We start from the raw sequence: 17,320 nt of genomic DNA on the forward strand, positions 1-17,320 counted from the left end.
TCTCTCTGTCAAATAAATAAATAAAATCTTTAAAAAAAAATATTCTATGTAATGCTTATTTTTGTTTCAGTCTATTTACTTCTTTGTTTGTTGTCAGCTCCCATGCTTCTTCCCCGTCCCCACCCCCAAACACACACACTAGAATGGAGATTCCCCAAGAGCCAGGATGTAGCTCAATTTGAATGTTCTGTAGAGAACAATGCATAGCACATAGTTATATTAGTATGCAGTTGTATTAGGAAGAATCTCTTAATTTTAATGGGGATAGGGTTGACTGACTTAGGAAATAAAGATCAAGAATCCTAGTTAAGGGGCGCCTGGATCCTGGGATCGAGCCCCGCATCAGGCTCCTTGCTCAGCCGGGAGCCTGCTTCTCCCTCTCCCACTCCCCCTGCTTTTGTTCCCTCTCTAGCTGTCTCTCTCTCTATATCAAATAAATAAAATCTTTGGGGAAAAAAAAATCCTGGTTAAATTTGAATTTCAGATAACAACAGATACCTTTTAGTGTAAGTATCTTCCATGTAATATTTGGGATATACTTATGCTAAGTAAAATAGCTATTTATCTGAATTTCAAATTTAATTGGGTATCTTCAGTTTTATCTGGAAACATTAATTATACACCTATAAAATTCCACCAAGTATTTTATTATGCTACTACTAACCTGGTAACTACAGCCACTTTATCCAGCATAGAAATGAGAAATCATCATCTTCCACAACCCGCTATTCCTCAATGCCCATGACATGAACTTTTACATTTTTTTAATGACGTTTTCCCCTTATCTGTTGCTCCTCTTCATTCCCTCAACTTCACTGAAAGATTACCCAAACTCTAGGTTGTAATTGTTTTTCCATGTAAGGTCTTTAAATCAACCCTTTATTGCACAAATATGAATGTTAGGAATATGTAATAACATTACACACATTCATATTCAGGCTCCAGAGTAAATCTAAGTGACAATTTACCCTCTTTTACCTGCTGACTCTCACTTACTCGCTCTCTGGTGATGCTACACAGCCTCACTCTGCACCTTTAACCCCCATTTCCCACCAGTCATCCCTGACTCCCCCACCCCAATTACTTTGATTCTATCACTTTTTCATTTCCTACTTTTTTAATGGCTCTGGAGTCTTATCTCATTCTTGCACTCACTTTGTTTGCTTATCCCAGAATAATTATTTTAGCTCCAAGATTCATCATTTGCTCTGACTTCAGGCAACCACATGGAAGGAATGACACCCTCTCAGCTGGTTCTTCTCTGCCTATGGAAGTAAATAGCTCTGGTAGGAAAGGGAATTTAGATTCTGCTCTTTAAATTGAAATAACATTCACCACCATACTTCTGTCTTCTTATCCCAGGTTTCCAGCAGCATTTGAAGGCTAGGTCTCACTCCTTGAGCCCTTCTCACTTGCCTACCGGACACCACACTCCTGATTCTCTCTTAGATCACTGAATAGTTCTTGAAAACTACACGCCCTACATGATCTGTCCCTGTCTAGTCTCCAGTTGTTTTTTTATCTCACTTTTCCCCTTTCATTATTGTTGTTTGGTTCCTAGACTACACCAGGGTCTTTCTGTATCTAAGCCTTCATACCTAATACTCACCTTCATGAAATATGTTTTCTCCAACTATGTACATAGCTCTACATCTCAATTCAGAGTAGATATCCCTAAATATCCAATCTAAAGTAAACTCTCTTGTTGTTCCCTATTCTTTGGGTACATGAGCCTAAAAATATTCACATATTATTAGTTTATTTACTTATTTAATGGCATGATATTACTGCAAACTCCTTGAATTTATTAATCATTGAATTTACTAATCATTTTATATCTAGCCCATAGCACAGTGCATAATTCTTTGGAAGCACTCAATAAATATTTGTGGAATGAAATATGAATTGTATTAATAATAAATTTTATGTTTGAGAGGTGTTGGTACTTCTTTACTTACTTAACTACAGCAATGTCCTAAACTAGGAACTTATTAATCTAATCTACCACATTCTATACAACAAAAGTCAATAAAAAATAAGGAACATTTTTTAAGTTATTAACCAAATTTTTAGTTATTTTCTACAACAAAACTCTTTCATCTTAGGTCATCATACTTGGATATACAATGAATTAAACTACAGTTTCTCTATACATCTTGGTGATTGTACTGCTTACAAACTTCCATTTTATGTTACCAAGTTCACTCCATTTTCTTTGAATGTAAATCACAAATACAATAATTAATGTGCTATATAAATAATATAAGGAGGAGGCAAGATAGCAGAAGAGTAGGGGACCTCGTTTCATCTGGTCCCTTGAATTTAGTTGGATATCTATCAAACCATTCTGAACACCCACAAATTCAGCCTGAGATGTAAGAAAATATATCTAGAACTCTACAAGTAGAAAAGCAACTGCTTTTTGCAAGGTAGGAGGTATGGAGTCATGAATCTATGGGGAGATATTGGAAGATAAATGGAGCAGGAAGGGAGCCTCCATAAGCTGGTTACAGGAAAGTGATATAATACTGGACCACAAAATCGAACCCTTAGAAATCTGCTCCAGTGAGAGACATCCCTTTCTGAAAGGGGCTCAAGGGATAAAAAGGGCAGAATTCTAGGTAGGTCATTGTGGTCTCAGAATTCCAGATGACAGAACGAACAGGGGTGCCTGAACCAGTAGATGGCCCAAGCAGTGGAGCAGGGAAACTGGTTATGGTCAGCGAGCCCAGGAGGGGACTTTCAGCTCAGGTCACCATAAGCCCTGAGCAGGGCCAGTCGGGTGACCGCTCTCTGCCTGCACACTCTGAAAAGGACTGGGACTCACAGGCCATTTACCATTTCCTGGGAGGGGTGAAATGGCTGCGCCCACAACTGGGCAACAGCTCTCAGGGTGGCGGTGGCCCCAGAAAGGACAGTAGGGCGACACCCAGCCATGGCCTGGGAGCAGGGACAGGGTACATGTACAAGCCTGCAACCGCTCACAGTCCCAAAAGGTAGTGATGCTCGCAGGTCCCTGGGACTCCCTCTGGTGTGGCAGGGTGGATTACAGTGGGCTTGTACCACAAGAGTCTGCAGAGTTTGGCACACACAAAAGTAAGAACTGTTTGTCCCAGAGGGTTTATTGAAGAAGTGGGAACACGATCTTTCAGCTCTGAGCCAGAGATCTGGGCATGGCCATTTTTACTCTGATCCTCTAAAGAGGGGCAGAAAGCCTCCAGGGACAAAAGCCACACAGAGGACCAGCTTACACTGAGCCCAGCCCCCTGGCAAGGGATGGGGCAACTCTGCCAAGGCAAAGACACCTGAAGAGCAGCACAGCAGGCCCCTCCCCCAGAAAACAGACTGGAAGAAAGGTGGACAAGTTTATGGATCCCACAAGACTGTAAAATTCCAGTACCCGGGGAAAATAGTATATTAATCTCCCTGTGTTTTCTCACAATTCGTTTATCTTTCAGTCTAAAATTTTCCATTTCTTTTTTTTACCTTTTTCCCATTTCAACTAGATTCTTATTTTACCAACTTATGTTTTTAAGTCACTTTTTAACTTTTATCTTTTACATCTACATTTTATAGATATATGCTTCATTTTAGTCTTTTTTTTCCACTCTATTCAATTTTATTTGTATATATATAAGTTTTGCTTTCTTTGCAATTTTGGGATGTAGTGTCTAACACACAGATCAATATTCAATAAGGAACAAGTGGATCACCCTGCTTTGTCCACCCTATGAGATTATAGTCTCTCTCCCCACTTCCTTTTTTTTTGTTTTGTTTTGGTTTGGTTTGGTTTGGTTTGGTTTAGTTTGCTTTTCTGTTGTGGTTTCCAACCACTTCAGATTTGTCTAGGGTATATTTTGCTTGGGTCATGGTTTTTTTGGACTTTGCTCACTCACTTATCCTAGGCATGGGCAAAATGACTAGAAGGAGAAATTCACAACAAAAGAAAGAACCAGAGGCAATGTTCTCTGGCATAGAGATAATAGATATGGATATAAGTAAGATGTCAGAGATGGAATTCAGGATAGCAATTATACAGTTAATAGCTAGGCTTGAAAAAAGCATAAATGATGGTAGAGAATCTCTAAGGGCAGAAATGAGATCTAATCAGGCCAAACTTAAAAATGCTATAACTGAGATGCAGTCTAAATTGGATGCTCTAACAGCTAGAGTAAATGAGGCAGAAGAGAGAATAAGTGTTCCAGAGGACAGGCTGATGGAAAGGAAGAAAGTTGAGGAAAAAGAGAGAGAAAACTCAGAGCTCATGAAGGAAGTCTTCAAGAATTTAATGATGACCTGAAAAGAAAAAAAACTTAGAATTATTGGGGTGCCTGAGGGGGTGGGGTGCCAGAAGGCATATTTGATTCTCATAGGTATGTATGTAGTATATATAATTCTCATAGCTGAGAATTTCCCTAATCTGGGGAAGGAAACAAGCATTCATGTCCAAGAGGCAGAGGACCCCTCCCAAAATCAATAAAAATAGATCAATACCCCGATATATAATAGTGAAGCTTGCAAATTTTAGAGAAAAAGAAGCTATCCTGAGAGCAGCTTGGGAGAGGAGGTTCCTTACATATGGAGGCAGGAACATCAGAATAACATCAGACTTATACACAGAAACTTGGCAGGCCAGAAAGAGATGGGTTGATATACTCAGGATACTAAATGAGAAGAACATGCAGCCAAGAATACTTTATCCAGCAAGGCTGCCATTCAGAATGGAAGGAGAGACAAAGAGCTTCCAAGACAGACAGAAACTGAAAGAAGATGTGACCACCAATCCAGCCATACAAGAGATATTAAGGGGGATACTGTAAGTGAAGATGGACCCCGAGAGTAACATAGACCAGAAAGAAACAGAGACAAACTACAAAACAGGGACTTTACAAGCAATACAATGGCACTAAATTCATATCTTTCAATGGTTACTCTGAATGTAAATAGGCTAAATGCTCCAATCAAAAGACACGGGGTATCAGGTTGGATAAAAAAGCAAGATCCATCCATATGCTGTCTACAAGAGACTCATTTTAGATATAAAGACACCTCCAGACTGAAAGTGAGGTGGTGGAGAACTATTTACCACACTAATGGACCTCAAAAGAAAGCTGGGGTAGCAATCCTCATATCAGACAAATTAGACTTTAAACCAAACCCTGTAGTAAGAGATGTAGAGGTACACTATATCATCTTTAAAGGTTCTATCCAACACGAAGATCTAACAATTGTAAATATTTATGCCCCCAACATGGGAGAAGCCAATCATATAAACCAATTAATAACCAAAATAAAGAAACACTTTGATAATAATACATTAATAGTAGGGACTTCAACATCCCACTCACAGCAATGGACAGATCATCTAAGCAGATCAACAAAGAAACAAGGGCTTTGAATGACATGCTGGACCAGATGGACTTCACAGAGGTAGACAGAACACTCCATCCTAAAACAACAGAATACTCATTCTTCTCCAGTGCACATGGAACTTTCTCCAGAATAGATCACATACTGGTTCACAAATCAGTTCTCAACCAATACCAAAAGACTGAGATTATTCCCTGCATATTTTCAGACCACAATGCTTTGAAACTTGGACTCAATCATAAGAGGAAATTTGGAAGGAACTCTAGCACTTGGAGATTAAAGATCATCCTACTAAAGAATGAATGGGTCAACCAGGAAATTAAAGAAGAACTTAAAAAATTCATGGAAACTAATGAGAATGAAAACACATCAGTTCAAAACCTCTGGGATACAGCAAAGGCAGTCCTAAGGGAAGGACATTGAATTACAAGCCACTCTGAAAACTTAAAAAAATCCCAAAACACAAGCTACCCTTACACCTAAAGGACTCTGAGAAAGAGCAGGAAATAAAGCCTAAACCCAGCAGGAGAAGAGAAATAATGAAGATTAGAGCAGAAATCAATGAAATAGAAACCAGAAAAATAGTAGAACAGATCAACACAACTAGAAGCTGGTTCTTTGAAAGAATTAATAAGATCGATAAACCTCTGGCCAGACTTACCCAAAAGAAAAGAGAAAGGACCCAAATTAGTAAAATCATGAATGAAAGGGGAGAGATCATAACCAACACCAAGGAAATACAATTTTAAGAACATATTATGAGCAAGTATACACCAACAAATTAGGCAATCTGGAAGAAATGGATGCATTCCTGGAAATTTGTAAACTACCAAGACTGAAACAGGAAGAGGTAGAAAAACTGACAGACCAATAACCAGCAAGGAAATTGAAGCAGTAATCAAAAACCTCCCGAAAAACAAGAGTCCAGGGCCAGATGGCTTCCCAGGGGAACTCTACCAAACATTTAAGGAAGAACTAATACCTATTTCACTGAAGCTGTTTCAAAAAATAGAAATGGAAGGAAAACTTCCAAACTTGTTCTATGAGGCCAGCATTACCTTAATCCCCAAACCAGACAAATACCCTCAACAAAAAGGAGAATTACAGACCAATATCCCTGATGGATGCAAAAATTCTCACCAAGATACTAGCCAAGGGGATCCAATCCAATTAACAGGATTATTCATCACGACCAAGTGGGATTTATTCCTGGACTGCAAAGGTGGTTCAACATTCACAAATCAATCAACATGATAGATCACATTAATAAAAGAAAAAAGAACCATATCATCCTCTCAATTGATACAGAAAAAGCATTTGACAAAATACAGCATCCTTTCTTGATTAAAACTCTTCAAAGCATAGGGATAAAGGGAACACACCTCAATATCATAAAAACCATCTATGAAAAGCCCACAGCAAATGTCATTCTCAGTGGGGAAAAACTGATAGCTTTTCCCTTAAGATCAGGAACACGACAGGGATGCCCACTCTCACCACTTTTGTTCAACATAGTACTAGAAGTCCTGACCTCAGCAATCATCTAACAAAAAGAAATAAAAGGCATTCAAATTTGCAAAGAAGAAGTCAAACTCTCGTTCTTTGATGATTTCATGATACTTTATTTGGAAAACCCAAAACACTTCACTCCAAAATTGCTAGAACTCATACAGGAACTCAGCAACATGGCAGGATAAAAAAATCAATGCACAGAAATCAGTTGCATTTTTATACACTAACAAAGTGACAGAAGAAAGAAAAATTAAGGAATCGATCCCATTTACAATTGCACCAAAAACCATAAGATACCTAGGAATAAACCTAACCAAAGAGGGAAAGCATCTGTACTCTAGAAACTACAGAACACTTATGAAAGAAATTGAGGAAGACACAAAGAGATGGAAAAACATTCCATGATCATGGATTGGAAGAATAAACATTGTGAAAATGTCTATGCTGCCCAGAACAATCTACACACTCAACTCTATGGTCAACTAATCTTTGACAAAGCAGGAAAGAATATCCAATGGAAAAAAGACAGTTTCTTCAATAAATGACGCTGGGAAAATTGGACAGCCATATGCAGAAGAATGAAACTGAACCACTTCCTTATACCACACACAAAAATAGACTCAAAATGGATGAAAGACCTAAATGTGAGACAGGAATCCATCAAAATCCTTGAGGAGAACACAGGCAACAACCTCTTCGACCTCAGCCACAGCAACTTCTTCCTAGAAACATCACCAAAGGCAAGGAAAGCAAGGGCAAAAATGAACTATTGGGACTTAAGATTAAACACTTCTGCATGGCAAAGGAAACAGTCAATAAAACTAAAAGGCAACCTATGGAATGGGAGGAGATGTTTGCAAATGACATTACAGGTAAAGGTCTGGTATCCAAGATCTATAAAGAACTTATCAAACTCAACATCCACAAAACAAATAATCCAGTCAAGAAACAGGCAGAAGACATGAACAGATACTTCTCCAAAGAAGACATCCAAATGGCCAATAGACACTTGAAAAAATGCTCCACATCACTTGTCATCAGGGAAATACAAATCAAAACCACAATGAGATACCACCTTACACCATTTAGAACAGCTAAAATTAATAAGACAGGGAACAACAAATGTTGGCAAGGATGTGGAGAAAGGGGAACCCCCTTACACTGTTGGTGGGAATGCGAGCTGGTGCAGCCACTCTGGAAAACAGATCGATAAACCTCTGGCCAGACTTATCCAAAAGAAAAGAGAAAGGACCCAAATTAGTAAAATCATGAATGAAAGGGGAGAGATCACAACCAACACCAAGGAAATACAATTTTAAGAACATATTATGAGCAAGTATACGCCAACAAATTAGGCAATCTTCTTGAGACAACTCAAGAAGTTGAAAATAGAGCTACTCTACAACCCAGCAATTGCACTACTAGATATTTACCCCAAAGATACAGATGTAGTGAAAAGACGGGCCATATGCACCCCAATGTTCATAGCAGCAATGTCCACAATAGCCAAACTGTGGAAGTAGCCGAGATGTCCTTCAACAGATGAATGGATAAAGAAGATGTGGTTCATATATACAATGGAATATTACTCAGCCGTCAGAGGGGATGAATACCTATCATTTACATTGACATGGATGGAACTGGAGGGTATTATGCTAAGTGAAATAAGTCAATCAGAGAAAGACAATTATCGTATGGTTTCACTCATACGTTGAATATAAGAAGTATTGCAGAGGATGATAGGGGAAGGGAGGGAAAACTGAATGGGAGGAAATCAGAGAGGGAGACAAACCATGAGAGACTCTTGACTCGGGGAAACAAACAGGACTGCTGGAGGGGAAGTGGGTATGGGTTGGGGGAATTAGGTGATGGGTGTTAAGGAGGGCATGTGATGTGATGAGCACCGGGTGTTATAAGCAACTAATGAATCATTGAACACTACATCGAGAACTAATGTTGGCTAACTGAAATTAAATTAAAAAGAAAATCTGGTTTTGAATTTAAAAAAATAATAAAAATTTAAAAAATAATAATATTAAAAATTATAATTCTCAAGTAGTTTAAAATTACCTGAAGTTCTTAGTCCAGGGATGGCCATTTCCAACATTGGAACTTTAACTGTTATAACATCCCGCTTACATTTTTCAATATCTCCATTATTTAGAACCATGTCCACAATTTCACTAACCCAAGTGGTACCTGTAGTGAAAGACAACATTTTTTTGTAACCATCACTTGAATCTGGGGGCAAAAGTCCCTACAGGTAGTCTGCCATCTTAATACATTCTATTAGAAACTTAATTCTGCAATTTCCCTTTCTGTGCCCCAAATGCTCATTTTATTTTTATTTATTTATTTATTATTATTATTATTATTTTTTAAGATTTTATTTATTTGCGAGAGAGATGATGAGAGACAGAGAGCATGAGAGGGAGGAGGGTCAGAGGGAGAAGCAGACTCCCTGCTGAGCAGGGAGCCTGATGTGGGACTCGATCTCAGGACTCCAGGATCATGACCTGAGCCGAAGGCAGTCGCTTAACCAACTGAGCCACCCAGGCGCCCCCAAATGCTCATTTTAAATTAACTCAAAAGTACACGGCTAGACTGACTGATAGGAATATTAATTTTATGTAGGATGATAATGATTTTAGAGAGAGAAGCTGATTTTCAAGGAACAAAGACTGAAGCCAGATCTGCATCTGTCAGTCCACAAAACTCACCTGATTTGGGGTAAGTGGCTATCACAATGTCATCTGGCCTGCTGTGGAACTCTTCAATCCTTTCCCAGTTGTTTGCAAAAGCGTAGGTCAGGGGATAGCCATGAATGATCTTCAGATTTTTTCTCAGGAGATCTTTTGGGGAAATCATTTTTGTACCAGGTTGTACAAATACTTCATAGAATATTTTCTGACAATCCAATCATGGGAAAATAAAGAAGATCAAAATCAGAAGCTGAATAACTAATGCTATTCTTAAGACACTGTTACTTGATATAAAGTGAAATTGACCTTTAACACTCAGCACGCAGAGATCTAAATACAAAGGGCATTTTTGTGTTTATGAAGTTGTAGATTGCAAGTGCAGCAACTGGCTCAGTGACAAGCAGTACAAAGGTCTTTACTGGAAGCTTTTTACAGAAATGAAACTACACATCTTAGAATTGAAAATCAGATTTTACAGAAATATGCTAAGAATTATCTGGACTTAAAGCAAAATGAAACTTCCACTCATCTTTACACTTTAGTTGTACCTCATTTTTCTTTTTAGGAAATCCATTCTTTCTTACCTTTGTTCTTCTGTACGTAACACATGTGTTTTATCTGTCTGCTTCTAAGATTTTCTTTTTAAATTTTTTTTTTAGTGTAGTTGACACACAATGTTGCATTATTTCAGGTGTACAACATAGTGATTCAGCTTCTCTATACTTAGCTATGTTCCTCAGAGGTGTAGCTACCATCTGTCACTGTACAACATTATTATAATATCACTGATTATATTCTCTATGCTGGGCCTTATATTCCTGTGACTAAGATTTTCTTTTTTTCTATATCACTGATTTTGAGCAATGGAATTATGATGTGCCTTGGTGTGGTCATTTTCACAAGTTTTGTGTGTGTGTGTATGTTTCAGATTTATTGAGCTTCTTGGAATTGTGGGTTTACAATCATTTCTTCAAATAATTTTTCTCTTTCCTTCTGAGACCCCAGGTCACATACAGTTATTCATAGCTCACTGATGCTTTATTCATTTTTAACAATCTTTTTCTCCCTTTATGTTTCATTTTGAATAACATCTATTGCTATGCCTTCATGTTCACTAACCTTTCCTTCTGCAATGTGTAATCTGATGTTAATCCCACCTATTGCATTTTTACCTCAGATGTAGTTTCCACCTCTAGAATATCATTTTGGAAATGATTATATTTTTATTGTCTCAACTTTTGATGCATATTGAATACAGTTATAGTGACTGTTTTAAGGCCTTTATTTGCTAATTCTAACATCATGTTAGTTCTAGGTTGCTTTCAATTGAATAATTTTTTTAAATTATGGTTTCTTTTTTTCTGCCTCTTTGCATGCTTGATATTTTTTTATTGGGTGTCTGCTATCGTCTCCTTGAAGTGTGGCCTGGGAGTTCCTTCAAGGCAGTAATCTGGGTAAATCATATGGTTCAATTTTTGTTTGTTTGTTTCCTATCCACTATCTTTCATTTGGTTCCTTCATGCAAAACAGTAAATCTAGTTCCTGTTACTCCATCTCGCTTAGAAACTACAATGGTTAATTTTATGGATAGACTTGACTGCACCATGAGATACCCAGATATTTGCTTAAATATTATTCTGAGTATTTCTGTGAGAGTGTTTTTTGGATGACATTAATATTTAAATTGGTATACTGACTAAAGCCGATTGCCCTTCTTAAAGTTAAAGGCCTGGATAGAACAAAAAGGCTGACCATCCCCCAAATAAGAGAGAATGCGTCTTGCCTAACAATCTTTGAATTGACATCAGGCTTTTTCCTGTCTTCACAGTGGTACTAAAACATTGACTTTTCCTGAGTCTTGTACCTGACAGCTTTCAAACTAAAACACCATCAGCTCTCCTGGTTCTTAGGCCTTTAGTCTCAGACTGGAACTAAATCATCAGCTGTGCTGGGTCTCCAACTTGCCAACTTATCTTGCTGGATCTCCAATTTGCCTGCCTGTAAAACTACATAAACCAATTAGGTATAATAAATCTCTTTATATATACATATATAATGTACATGTGTACATTATATACATTATATTATAATGTACATATGTATATATAATAAAAATTGCTTTGCAAACTCTTTGATTAGTAACTATTCTAATCTTAAGCATACTAATAATACTAACTCTGAATTAGAATCTCATTGCTCTTCTAAATCTTCCAAAATTTTTGAGTCCTGGGAGGAGACTACATTATTATTCTCTGTTCTCTAGAGAAACAGAACCAATATTATATATATGTTTGGAGAGAAATTATTATGAAGAATTGGCTCATGCAATTATGAAGACTGAAAATTCCCCGGATCTGTAGATGGCAAACTGGAAACCCAGGATTGCTAATGTTTAGTTCTAATCTGAAGGCCAGCAAGTTTGAGACCCAAGAACAACCAACTCTTCAGTTTGAGTGTGAAGGCAGAAAAAAACTGATGTCTCATCTAAGACAGTCAGACAGGATGAATTCTCCCCCATTCCCAGGAAGGTCAGCCTTTTTGTTCTATTCAGGCTTTCAACTGATTGGATAAGGCCCATTCTCATTAGAAAAGGCAATCTGCTTTATTCAGTCTACTAATTTAAATGTTAATTTCATTCAGAAATACCCTCACAAACCTAGAATAATGTTTGACCAAATATCTGGGTTCCCTGTGGCCCAATCAAGTTGACACATAAAATTGGCCATCACGGAGAGCTATTCATTGTTTATTTTTTCCACTTCATCTCCACTGAACTTTGTAAGTGAAACTCTAACTGCTTTAACCACTGTTCCTGATTTTACAACTCTCCCTCCACACACACAGAATGTAAACATCCTAGAAATAGATGGAAATGTAAAATGTAGAAGTTATAAGATCCTTCATAATCTATTGTTCCATTTATTTCAGAGAATCTGTCAATCAACAATAATACGTAATATATACTACATATGAATAGCGTTTTAATTAATAACCATCTGAATTATACAATATCTTAGATGAACTCTTATTGCTGCTAGTAAAATAACTATAACTGGACTTCAAAGATTGCCAGCCAGAGGTTTTATCACGTAAATATTTTGTAAGTAATTTGGTGATTCCAAAATTCCTTGATGGTACTTTAAACAGTGACTGTACTTATTAAGCTCTCAATATTTACTTGTATAATGGGAGCTACAAACAAAATCCCTAATTTAAAAGCTAGCTGCTGCTTAAACTGTTATCCCTAAAATAAGTTTGTATAGAAAGAGGTATGTTTTTTATTAGGAAAACCTTGTTAATACAACAGCCTGATGTTTTAGAGGCAACTCTTCCACACACCCCCTAAAAAACAGTCTAGAAGAGAGAAATCTGGACAAAGATTTCTTCATTTTACATTGTAAGGCATGCATTATATATCATAATTTTATATCTTATAGTTAATAGGTATGCACACAAAAATGTGTCTTTTTGTTTCCCCAGGAAAAGTTGTTATTAAATCATGGGTTTGTCTTTAAACATATGTCATCTTATGTGAGAAAAACAGTAAAAATAGTTAGAATTTTGCATCTTTATTACTCCTCATAAAGTAAAAGAGCTGGGTCCTTCAGAGACCTGAAGAAGAGTATATTGATGGAAAAGCAGATGCATGGGTAGACACACATAAATTTAGAGAAGGCAAGATCCTGAGGTGAAATGCTGATGAAAGCTGAGTGGCCAGGGCATTTTAGGAAAATTATATTAAGAATTCCATATTAAATTGTTGCCTTCTGTAAGCTTCTTAATTATCTTCTATTTTGTAGTAAATGTCTGGTTGCCTTCGCAGTCCCTTGTTAGTGAAGGGGCAGAGTCCAGTAGAAGAAATTCTCCAGCATGAGTTACTGTGGAATATGTCAGCAGCCTCAGGAAAGGAATAAATAATATGGTTGGTCAGGAACCCAGCAGAAGCAGGAAGTGCAAAGAAGTGAAATTAAGTCTGTAAGCTCTGTAGTTGGAATGAAGCAGATGTTGAATGAACTGAAAGAGTGAATGATTGAACCTGCATGTCCCACTCAGAATCTTCTAAGATCTTGGGGATAGTGTTACTTCCCAGTTTGAATATACATATATAAGAATGAGTGACAGCAGAAGTCAACATAGTATATTTGGGTATTAGACCTGAGTTACATACAATAAATGAAACAGTTTTCCTTGAAACATTTTGTTCTACTAATTTCTTAGCTAATTGTTTCTTCCCAGATTATATAAGGGTAAATATTGATCCCAAATATCATTTGGATGCTTTTTTTTTTTTTAATTGAGGAAAATAAGTGAGGCTCTCTTTTTCTTCTTTGGCTCCAGAATATAAAATTTAGTAGTGGTATAATTGCACTAACCAACTCTTATTATACATACAGATTATTAGGGGAAAGCAAATAAATATTGAGGACACAGTTCCCATTTTTATACTATCTGCTACAAATCATGTGGACAAATTTGTTCCCCACTTAGTGGGGGGTTAACATTATTTTATACATTTATAACATCATTCCTGGGTCCATTCATGTCTTCACTCATCCTTTTTCATTTCTTTATTAATTTTGATTTATTTGTACTATTGTTTTATATTTATATAATCAATTCACTATTGCTATTCAAATACAGTTCATGTACAAGCACCATGTGCTATTGGCATTACCTGAGAGCTTGTTAGAAATGCAACATCTCAGGCCCCAAACCAGAATCAGAATTTATATCTTAACAAAGTCCCCAAGTAATTAGCATGCTCAAGAAAAATGGGAAGTATGACTTTAAGCCACTTTTCATCTACTCTCTATAGGGTGTATATAAATGATTTATCAAAATGAATTAACGTCTTCTAGAAAATAAATGGTATTGACTGTGCTACCCACCCTGATGATAAGTCTTACTTCCATTTTGTGGATGAGATTAAGGAACAAGTTCAGAGAGTCTGCTCAAAGACACATGACAAGTGAGTGGCAACCAGAAATAGATGAGTTTCCCCAGTTCTGAGCACTTGGTCATATCACAAATCTACTGTGGGTAGGCCTGCACCAGAGTCGAAGTGTCTGTGATCTTCTCTCATCCAAATCAGGGTGTTCACACTTTGTAAGGAAATTTTACTTTGACAAAGCAAACTTCCTCTGACAAACACCTCAAGCTTTTCATGCTGCAAAAATGTTGTCAGAGAAGCATGGATATGAGTAACAAAATGAAAGTAAGGCAGCTGATTCTGAATACATCCTAGTCACATCTGGGAAGTGGGTGTAACCAATTTAGGAATCTGAGACTAGTAGTCCTGAATTGCACTTCTTGTTGTGACCCATGGATGATGATGAGTTCAGAATCACACGGGAAGATGGATGCAGGGGGTAAGGCTGGAAGACATAACATAACGAATGTCACTGAACCAGATACCCTGAAGAGTGACTTCTAAAATCATAAAAATTAGTTTATAAAAATCTTTTAAATCCTACCAAAAACTTAGAATTTTATGTGGTTATATATGAGAGCCTACATGACACCACAGGTCTTCCTAGTTGAGTGATAGGCTGAAAATTACAATGTCTAGAATTGGCTTCTAAAAAGATCAATGATAAAAAAAGAGAAAAATGAAAAACAACACCCCTCTTAGGAGAAACTAACCGAGATATCTGACATTAAAACCTAATGGTTGGGGCACCTGGATGGCTCAGTGGGTTAGGTGTCTGCTTTCGGCTCAGGTCATGATCCCAGCATCCTGGGATCGAGCCCCATGTCTGTCTCCCCGCTCAGTGGGGAGTCTGTTTCTCCCTCTGCCCCTGGCCCTGCTTGTGCTCTCTCTCTCTCTCTTTCTTTCCCTCTCTCTCAAATAAATAAATAAAATCTTTTAAAAAATTATAAAAATAAATTAAAAAATAAAATTGAATGGTTCTTTTAATGAGAAAAGAATATTTCTTCCATTTATTTCACTCTAATAAAGTCCAGCTTTATTCCTTTATGAGGCTTACAGTTTCATACGAAAACCCCCAATACTGGCATGCTTCAGAAGAGTCCAGTTGAACCTAGAAAAATAAAAGTGATCACGGAAAGCCTGATAGATTGTGCACAGCATAAACAACAATACCGAGTTTCCTGTGGGAAAATTGGAATTAGGCAAAAGTATTTAAATTGCAAGCATGTGTTCAAAGCAGAAATCACTGCAGAAGCCCAAAATGCTCTGCAGATGCCAGACAAAAACTTCAAGAAAAGAGATTTTAAAAAGCAGATTTTACCTCACGCTTTAGTCTCCGCTTTCAGTTTTCATTTTCAGCCAGTGGTATTGGTGCTGACAAGAACCCTGGGATGGAGGTGGTGGTAGTCCCAGGAGGGCAGGGCGGGGGGAGACTGGGAGGCTCACTTCTGTCTCCGGGAGAAAAGTCAGTTCCGGATTTGATCTGAAGGTAGTAGTCAGTGACTTTACAGGCAGTTAAGATATAAAAAGGTTGACCCATCCACACATACATGCACACAGAGGCAGCACTGCTGTTTCAACAGCTGCTGCAGCCGGGAAGGCCTGAGAAGGAAATGGATCAGGGTGGTGGCCAGAGGCAAGCACAGTCAGAGGGCCTGGACTTGAAGGTTTCCCCAGGGTTTCAAAGGGTCTGAGAGAAATGCCTAGGGGAAGGATCTGAAGCATCCGTGTACGGAAGCCTGTTGCTTCTCTGCAGTTTGTAGGAATGTCTTCTAATAACTTTGATCATGATAAAAAGTCATTGTGTGTGAGTGTGTCTGTGTGTGTTTGTGTGTGTGTGTGTGTGTGTGTGTTCATCCGGAAGAAACCGAGGTTTCCAATGTCACGGAAAGGGCAAATATATACAAACATTTACTAAAGATAATACTAAACAATTTCCATTTCAGCAAGTGGAAACAGGGTAGAACTGATGGTTTCTGTCACTCTAATCATTTCTACAACCTCTCAGTATGTTGTTTTGTTGTTGTTGTTTTTATTTTTTTTGTAAGCTGAGTCACATATACACAAAGAAGGATTAAACAACAAGCTTGTGTGTGGAGGGGAAGAAACTTTGCCCCAGAAATATGCTCCTGTTCTCTACCCCTGTTATTTCAGCCACCCTGTGAGATCCTCTTACGGTCTAGTTGCAGCATCAATCCTTTAGGTGAGGGCCCTTAACAAGACAGATCCCACTATCTGTACGCAGCGCTTGCCCAGCCCTTGCCGTGGAGATCATACCTGTGCAGAGCTGGCAAATACAGAAAAGCCCAGAAGGAAACTAGCATGTTCTTTAAGACCCTCCATTTTACTTACAGATCTTTAAGGACATTTTAAAAACGTGTTTGTGTCTTTAAAACATGTTGCCAACGAATTCCTAGTTTTCTCTGAGAGCTGGTGTTGTTTCATTTTTGGTTTGTGTGGAGGGTAGGAGTGTGTGAAAGAACAGAGAGAAAAAATGTTTATGTGCATGGGGTATGGTGCATCAGGTTCACAAATCTGGAGAACATCGAGACTGAGCGTAGTGATGCTAATCTGGCTCTCTTTGATTAGGGATCCTGAACTGTTGATTTTTCTGAGATGTTCTCTGAGCTAGTTTGTCCATTTTTGTATGATTTTGTGACTCTAAACTAAGGTTAGGATTTTATTTTTCCTTTTGATGACACACATTGTGCATAAAGCCACTGACTCCCACAAATCACCTTCCCTTCCTGCCAAGCTTCATGTAATCAAATGACACGTTCCAAAGATACAGGATCAACACAGTTCT

General features: G+C 37.8%; 1 protein-coding gene across 1 annotated transcript in view; it reads right to left on the bottom strand.

Annotated features, from left to right (window-relative positions):
* The window catches only part of LOC116628089 (sulfotransferase family cytosolic 1B member 1), a 34,687-nt gene extending 18,802 nt beyond the window's left edge, over positions 1-15,885 (bottom strand). Inside the window, exons 1-3 of the mRNA XM_032398193.1 lie at positions 15,836-15,885; positions 9,603-9,789; positions 8,953-9,081 (exon numbers count right to left, since the gene is read on the bottom strand). Coding sequence (XP_032254084.1) covers positions 8,953-9,081; positions 9,603-9,750 — 277 coding nt within the window. The 5' untranslated portion in view covers positions 9,751-9,789; positions 15,836-15,885. The remainder of the gene's footprint in view (positions 1-8,952; positions 9,082-9,602; positions 9,790-15,835) is intronic.
* Between the last annotated feature and the right edge of the window lie 1,435 nt (positions 15,886-17,320).

This window comes from Phoca vitulina, unplaced genomic scaffold (genome assembly GCF_004348235.1).
Source record: "Phoca vitulina isolate PV1807 unplaced genomic scaffold, GSC_HSeal_1.0 scaffold3, whole genome shotgun sequence".
Taxonomy (NCBI): Eukaryota; Metazoa; Chordata; class Mammalia; order Carnivora; family Phocidae; genus Phoca; species Phoca vitulina.